At 39.1% G+C, this 8,240-nt stretch overlaps 1 protein-coding gene across 2 annotated transcripts; it reads right to left on the reverse strand.

The window, feature by feature from the left end:
* Positions 1-248: 248 nt before the first annotated feature.
* On the reverse strand, positions 249-6,802 carry LOC119692396 (solute carrier family 12 member 8). Of its 2 annotated transcripts, XM_048633334.1 has the most exons (12): positions 6,515-6,802; positions 6,218-6,398; positions 5,987-6,132; positions 5,641-5,869; positions 5,182-5,383; positions 4,852-5,086; positions 4,226-4,419; positions 3,928-4,027; positions 3,560-3,691; positions 2,140-2,318; positions 1,587-1,755; positions 249-1,503 (listed from the first exon to the last, which is right to left on the reverse strand). In XM_048633334.1, the coding sequence occupies exons 1-11, from the start codon at positions 6,701-6,703 to the stop codon at positions 1,593-1,595; spliced, it is 1,950 nt and encodes a 649-aa protein (XP_048489291.1). In that variant the 5' UTR covers positions 6,704-6,802; the 3' UTR covers positions 249-1,503; positions 1,587-1,592. The 2 variants fall into 2 exon arrangements, with proteins under 2 accessions (XP_048489291.1, XP_048489290.1); XM_048633333.1 differs by having other exon boundaries at positions 249-1,755.
* Between the last annotated feature and the right edge of the window lie 1,438 nt (positions 6,803-8,240).

Genomic DNA, 8,240 nt, shown 5'->3' on the forward strand with positions numbered 1-8,240 from the left:
GGGGTGTCCTAACTAGAAGTACATAATAATCAGTTTTTTTTGTCTCCTGAAAAATTTGCTCGCGTGGAGTTGGGCGGTTTACGATTTAAGGTGACGTAATGCCCTATATTTTTACAAAGTATAGCGCATGTATCTAACCCTCCTATGGAATGGAGCATGAAGCGCCGATTTGGTATAGGCACGTATAGAAGGGCTAGGTCAAGTTAAGGCATTGAATTATATATCACTAATAAAATAAAATTCGCATGTTTACATTCATAAAATGTTTAAGTATTTTATTAAAATTTCACAATGTGAACATAAATTTTCAGTACCTACATTAGAATACATAAATAATTTCATTGTATGATAATAAATTACTTTCATGACCTAAGAACTAGTTACCCCTATTTTAAATTAAGATTTTATTTTATTTACAGGAATTTCCTTACAATTACAAAAGTTTCCTATAAGTATTAGGTATAAAAATAGTGCAATTTATTAATAAAATTATTATTATCAATTAATCTGTCCAATCTAAATACATGTCCGTAGAATAATATTCAAAAATGAACGGGTATATCAATTGTAATACTTATATTAAAATAGATATAAGCATTGATGATAGGTATATTTACTGGATATTTTTAGTAAGATAATATTTTAGATTAGTAAAAATATAAAAGTAAAGGTCCAAAATTTTGTAAATTATACTATAGTATCGATAGAACCGATGTGGTAATCTCATTAGGATATAATAAACCCAGCCTTAGACTCACAAACAGATATTGAAAGGGCTAATTCTGAAGCAGCAAAAGTGGTATAATATGCCGAAAGGGAAGTCATCATAGGCTACTTGACTCTTTTTTAAAGTAGGTCTAATATGATGATATAAGACAAGTAGCCTATCGTAAAAAAAAATCCTATTGCAAAATATTATAATATTTTTTCATAATTTTGAAAAGTAGTAAGAAGCCTAAAAGTTATTCAACCCAAACTCCAAAGTGAGTCACCCCCTTTTGGCTTACTACAGCATTTTTTAAATTGCATTCAAAATTAAAAACAGAAATTTACGCACTGGAAAATGTCACAACGCAACGTTTGGTGCAGAGGTTTTGGTAGCTCCAAGCCTCCAACATTATATCATCTTCAGAAGCATCATAGACGAAGCTGTGCCACAGAGTAGCGAGTCCTTATTCTACGAGTCGACGCTGACGAGGTGCGTCTGCAGCGCCGCGGACTGGTGTTAGCGGCGGCGCCACAGAGTAGCGAGTCCTTATTCTACGAGTCGACGCTGACGAGGTGCGTCCGCAGCGCCGCGGACTGGTGGTAGCGGCGGCGCCACAGAGAAGCGAGTCCTTATTCTACGAGTCGACGCTGACGAGGTGCGTCTGCAGCGCCGCGGACTGGTGGTAGCGGCGGCACCACAGAGTAGCGAGTCCTTATTCTACGAGTCGACGCTGACGAGGTGCGTCTGCAGCGCCGCGGACTGGTGGTAGCGGCGGCGCCACAGAGTAGCGAGTCCTTATTCTACGAGTCGACGCTGACGAGGTGCGTCTGCAGCGCCGCGGACTGGTGGTAGCGGCGGCGCCACAGAGTAGCGAGTCCTTATTCTACGAGTCGACGCTGACGAGGTGCGTCTGCAGCGCCGCGGACTGGTGGTAGCGGCGGCGCGACGCGAAGTCCTCGTTGTCGTCGTTGAGCCGCTCCGACTCCACGCTCACGGCCGCGTGCACCGGCGTCACCACCAGCTGCTCGTACTCGAGGGGACGCTTGCTGGAATACAAGGCGTTGTTTAAGTAATAATTAAGATACTAGTAAGTGTTATAGTTAGCCTCGGTCATCATATACAGGATACAAGTTTATCAGTGAGCTGATCGAAAGTTATTTTGCGATTATATTTTCTCATCCACAAAAAACTGACTCATTGCTTTGAGCAATAAGTCAGTTTTTACTATTTTATAATTAAATTTATAAGTTGTCATTCGTAATATTTTCTTTCATGGCGCAAAATAAAGAGTATTCTATTCTTTATTAATCTCAACCTATCTACATAAATTCATCATCAAACCGGTCAGATTTAACAGTTGAAAGGCTCATGCTATTTCAATCATCAGATCTCATCTCTTTCCATCTAACCAAAACCGCCAACCCACTCACCCAATAGCCTGCAAGAACGACACCCGCAGCCAGCTCAGGAAGCGGAACTCGGAGGCCCGGCCCGGCTTCACCGCGGGGTTGGCGGCCCCGATGTACAGCCACAGCACCCACAGCAGCGACAGGCAGCCCAGCGCGTACGCCCAGTGCACCAGGAACATCAGCAGCAGTTTTATTGCCACCTGGAGTGGAGTTGGTTTTGAATGTCATCATCACGTCAGAAATAGAGAACATGTATTGAATGTATTTGTGGGCTACTGAGTCAACACAAAGCAACGTATTGTTTTTGGGGTTTCCCATGGATGGCTTCGACAATCCTGATGAATTTTGGTTATTGTGACTTCATGTACCTATATTTGTTTTTATATTTTGACGGGTTGCAGTAACAAAGTTCGCTTCCATTCCTATGTATTACATAAGAGTACGTCAATGTGGCCTGCAGCACCCACGCACAGTGTGCGGTACTTCGTATTATAAAAAAAAAACATTGGAGTGACTTTTGCGCTGCGTCTCGACATAATGTGCGCGAGCCGCAATTAATAACTGAATAAAGTGGTCTTACTATTATCATCATCAGGGTGTCCACTCTGAATGCTTCAAAAAATTCCCTGACTTTTCCCTGACTTTCCATGACCATTTCAGAAAATTTCCCTGACCAGAGAGCAAAATAAAAACCCAATTTAAGTAATTTGAAGACGAAAGCTTGAAGTTTTGTTTTAATTTCTTTGAAAATTAATGAAATATCGACTGCGTAAAATATTTATACAGGGGGCTGGACAAGCGGTATACTAAGCTAAAGGACGTGATTTATCAGAGATTATTCTAAACAAAATTTTAACTGAAGTAACAACAATAAAGAATTATTTTTTTAACTGACTTCGAAAAATGGAGGAGGTTCACTATTTTTTTTATGTACGTATTTTTCAATCTTAGTCATATTTTATTAAACCACGACACTATATGTAATAGTATGGATCAGTAAAAAATATTTGAAAACTAAGCAAGATTTAATTTTATGCTTTATGTATTTCACGACAAAAATAATATCATTAAGTACTATTTTTTTCCCTGACTTTCCAGGTGGCCAATCAATTTCACTGACTTTCCCTGACCACCTTGAGCTTCCCTGACTTTTCCCGACTTTCCAGATAGTGGACACCCTGATCATCATCATCCCATCACGTCCCCACTGCTGGGGCACGAGGTTTTAGGCCTAGTCCACCAGCTGGCCTAGTGCGGGTTGGTGGATCCCAACACAAGCAAGCTTGTGCTGAGAGAGTTGTCGGGTAAGTACTCAACCCGTCAGTCTTACTATAGTATTTTAGTGATAAGACCGCTTTTTTTGTTACATAAGCTTTGTAAATTCTGTTCTAATGTACAAATAAATAATATTCTACTATCTATTCTATTAATTAAAACTGACCCCGGACAGCGAGAGCCACCGGTTGCACAGATGCGAGTACCAGTGCTGGTCCTTGGAGTGCACGCTGACGCTGGGCCGGCCGTCGCCCGCGCGCCCCGCCGTGGAGCCGTCTGTTGGCGACGGGCTGAACTCCTGGAGCAAGCGCATAAATAAGTTAGGTATGGTACGTAAACTACTGCTATATAAAGGATGTATAATTGTATAGATAGTGGTGGATTGTAAAAAAATCGACGGGATGGGCGCAGTAAGTACCTAGTAATTCTGTGAAACGTATACTTAACATAATTGTTATTAATTTTGTCTCTATTCCATCCTAGGTCGCAATTTGAAAGAAATTAGTAATAATCGGTACAAAACAAAGTATTTACCCCAACGTTTTTATGCCGTATTCTTTCAGGAAAGAGTAGATCTAAATCACTGCCAGTAGCGCCATACACTTGAGGATCCCGCGGTGAGTGACCCTGAAATCTGTTCACAATCACGTCATTATTATGAAGCTATAAAGACTACATGTCACTTCGTAACGTATGATATAAAAAACACTGAAATCGCGTCAATAATGAGAGATATGTAATATAAAAGTAAGAGCTTCTCCTACTTGCTTTTTTGCTCTCTATGCTATAAGAATTAATAGCATAATAACAGTCGAAAATAAAACGAAATTACCTCATTTCACGTTTATGTTGCAAATCAAACGTCTGAGCGAGGGCGAAGTATGAGTAGTCAATACTAGCGTACGTGATTAGGAAAGGCATAGTGACGATGGGTGCGAGCTTGTTGATGTCACCTATAATGATGAAAGTGATGGTCACTACAGCTACTACCACCATTGAGTATACGGGCACCCTGTTTGGGCCTCTCTGCAATAAAACGAGTAAAAAATAAAACCAAAATCATAGCTTTTAGTAGGGATTACAGAATACATGCAATAATGTAGTAACTTGAGCAGTTCATCCACAGGTACACTAGTTCAAAGCATCATGAATTACATAACTGAATAGCTAGGTACTCATATTGTAGTTGTAATAGAAGCATGAATTATTGATAACGGAAATAATTTGCCTGTAATTATATTACACCTGTTAATTGACATGTAGCTGTATAGCTACTAGGTATCTATTAACTAGGTACAATAAAATTGCTGATAAATGCTTCCGTTATCAAGATAGGGCTGCTCGAATCACTTGTGTAAATAAAAAAAATATATGAAGAAAAGAAACATGCAATGATGTCACAAATTTTATGTCATTCAATAGCATTCTTCCAATTAATCTTGTATTAATTAATCTTACCCCATGTCCCAGTATATCCAGGCCTGGAATGACTTTCTCATTGGCAATACTCTGTAGAACCCGAGGTGTGCCGTACATGGCCCCGAGACATGAACTCATGGAGGCAACATATAACCCAGCCAGTAGCAACACAGTCACTGCTGATATGTCAGCTGTTATGGAAAAGTTCTTGAGGAGAGCTTCCCGCGTCACGGTGGCTGCCAGAGTTATGACAAACATTAGATATAGGAAGGTCCTGAAAAGATCAATACAAAAGGAGTTACTTTAGATTACAACAACATTCTTTAATGTGTATGATTATTAATAATAACAACAAGAATCCTCTCTCACCCTGTGCTTATAGCAGCCAAAGATCCATTAGGAATGTTAATGGAGGGATTTTTCAAATCACCACTCATGTTGATTCCTGCCAAGATACCAGTGACTGTGGGGAAGAACACTCCAAAGCATTTGAACCATGTGTAGTCATCTTGGTAGTTGGACCAGGTGTTGTTTGCCATTGTGCCTCCAAGCCAGCCCTTAAACTCCATAGCTGAAATACAAAATGTGTATAAAATTACATGAATCTATAAACACTATACATCAGTTGTCATAGTTATCAGTTGACTGCTGGCATAATTTACTAGTTCATTATAGAATCTAATGTACTCATTACTCATACCTATCATTTAACCAGTTTAGGGTCTCTAGGGCAGGTAGTGTTTTTTTACTCCCAAGTCTATGTATGACATAAAAGGACGAATTAATACTAGGTAGGGAGGTACTAATATAACATGAAAATCTACTCACTTGGTGGATTAACAACAGACCCCACAAAGAAGTCAACTGCTGCCAGCAGAATTATCAGCAGGAGAACAAATTGCAACTTGATGACCCACTTGACCCCGGCCATGTTGATGGTCCCCAGCAGCACCACAGCGGAGATGGCGAACCCTCGTGCCGCCCACGTGTTGTCTGTGCCCACCAGGCTGGCCATTGACTCACCAAAACCAAATACATTTAAGGCACATCCTACTGCCTGTAAATAACCATTTTTGATTTAGTGATAATTAAGTCATATGCATAGTACCTATAAAGAACTCTCTCTCCTTATTATTAAACTATCATATAAGTACTGTTTTGGTAATATTCCTACCTGTCCAAAGCAGTAAATCATACCCAAGGCACCTCCTAGCCTTGAACCTAGTGTGTGCGCCAGAAGGAAGTACACTCCTCCACTTTCTATCCTGCATCGCTCACAGATGCCCACTGCAGATAGCACAGATATAAGGGCCACAAATACTGGAACGAAAGAAGTTGTATGGTAATTAATAAATAGTTTGTTCTATGGGTAATTCTAAACCATTAAAAACAGTAGTTAAATTACCTGTAAAAATCACTATGAATATTGCATTGACTAAACCAGCTTGGCCCACTATCCAGCCAGACCGTAGAAATACTATTACACCAAATATATTAATTAGACATGATGTGAACACTCCATCCCAGGTCCCAAACAGTACTGGTTGTGATATGAAGAAGTTAGACTTCCACCATGGAACATCGCCCTGAAAACATTCATTTAAAATTGTGAGAAAATGTGAAACTCATCATTGTTTACAGTACAGTTAGAGCAACAGATGTCTGTACAATGACTTAAAATTATCAAGAAGTTTGAGCTAACCTGTAAATCGGCGAAAATTTCATTGGCCCCCGAAGCCTGGTGACCTCCTCTTCCATACTGTGACTCATTACCCAGGTCTACGAAGCCACCAGATTGTCTTCTCATACGAGTCCGATCAAATGAAGGGTCTTCATTACTGAAACTATTAACCTCTAAATCGTTTCTTCTTGTACGCGTATTTTGATCCATATTATTTACTTTGTTTACAATTCTATAAATATATCATCATCAGATTCATCACAATCACAGTGATGATGATGGCAGTACGATACGAACGAACAAACGAAAATATGAATGTGATCCACTTCGCGGATGATATTTACAATCATAATGACAATGACAGATGTCAGTGAAGAAGAAGGACAGAGTATACGTGATCCCTAACGACAGAGCAAGATGGGTATAATTTGAATCGGAATATAATGAATAACTCAGAATAATAACAGAATATGATTGTTGGAAGTGATTCTAGTATTTTTATCTAGTAGATTGCAACAGGCTGTGTTCTAGAACTAACTACTAAATACATAAGCTGCGTACAGACCGGCCCAACGAACGTCCAACGATGGATATTTATCATCAATAAAATATAGGGCAGATTGCAGCAACGCAGGTCAACGAAACCTCTTCGCTGGCGTCCGTTTGGCCGGTCTGTACGCGATGGTACGCGAAGATACACGATACCGATAGATGTTTTTAGCGGGCCGTGATATTATGATAATAAACCTTCACTTTTATGCTTTTTAAAATGGGTCGAATAAACTTAAGTAATTAATTTTGAAACACAGTATAAGCGGAAGTGCCTTTTCAGTGCTCGTATCGTAGCCGTTTCGTAGCATATCGTAGCTTGTCTCTGCAGCATCGTGAATCACTTTTTCAACATCACTATTCTAGAGAATGCTACTAGCATTTGTATCAACTTATTTTGTGCATGACAGAATTTAATAAATAATTAATAACACTCCGTAACGAAATACACAAATATTTTAGGGTTCATCTTCATCCTAACTATCCTAAATAATATTATAAATGCGAAAGTAACGGTGTATGTCTGTTACAATTTGACGCCAACACTATTGAACGGGTTTGAATGAAATTTGGTATACATAATGGTCACACCCTGAGAAACAACATAGGTATATAGGAACTACTTTTTATCTCGGAATTCCCACGAGAAAACTTTTTAAGGCGAAGCTCGCGGGACAGCTAGTTCTAAATATTTTAACTATACTAAACTAACTAAAATCGATAATAGAGGAGTTTGGATGGACACTACCTACGCAACGGATTAGGATGCATTTATCTTTATAAGTTCAAAACGACTGTTTATAACTTACAATAGGTATGTACCTATTATGTACTAGTTATTATTCTGTGCTATTATCAGCTATTATGAAGATTTTATATATATATTTTTTTTAGAAAATGATGTAACAGGGAATATTAAATCTACATATTCTAAAGTGACCCAGAAATGTTTGATTTTTCATAAACAGACCGTAGTTCATTGAAATGGTGCTTTTTTCCTTGCGCCAAACGAATACCTCGTTATTACGGCTGATTTTTGTATAATTATGTTGTTAGTGATGACGAAATGGTCATGCCAAATCGATATTTTGCACCTCGTTAGCCTTAAGAGCTAGGTGGTTTCTGAAGGATTTAATCAGAAAAGCGACAAGTCGTAAGAGAACTCAAATAACAAGCTGCAGTGGCAGTAGGCTAGATG

This window comes from Plutella xylostella, chromosome 5, assembly GCF_932276165.1.
Source record: "Plutella xylostella chromosome 5, ilPluXylo3.1, whole genome shotgun sequence".
Classification (NCBI taxonomy): domain Eukaryota; kingdom Metazoa; phylum Arthropoda; class Insecta; order Lepidoptera; family Plutellidae; genus Plutella; species Plutella xylostella.

Excerpts from the sequence above, each read along its gene's own strand:
- LOC119692396 (XM_048633334.1), bottom strand. The coding sequence starts at position 6,703 with ATGGATCAAAATACGCGTACAAGAAGAAACGATTTAGAGGTTAATAGT. Across the intron at positions 5,870-5,986 it reads TGATTTACTGCTTTGGACAG|GCAGTAGGATGTGCCTTAAA; the intron begins GTAGGAATATTA and ends GGTTATTTACAG. Across the intron at positions 2,319-3,559 it reads GGTGGCTCTCGCTGTCCGGG|GTGGCAATAAAACTGCTGCT; the intron begins GTCAGTTTTAAT and ends ACTCCACTCCAG.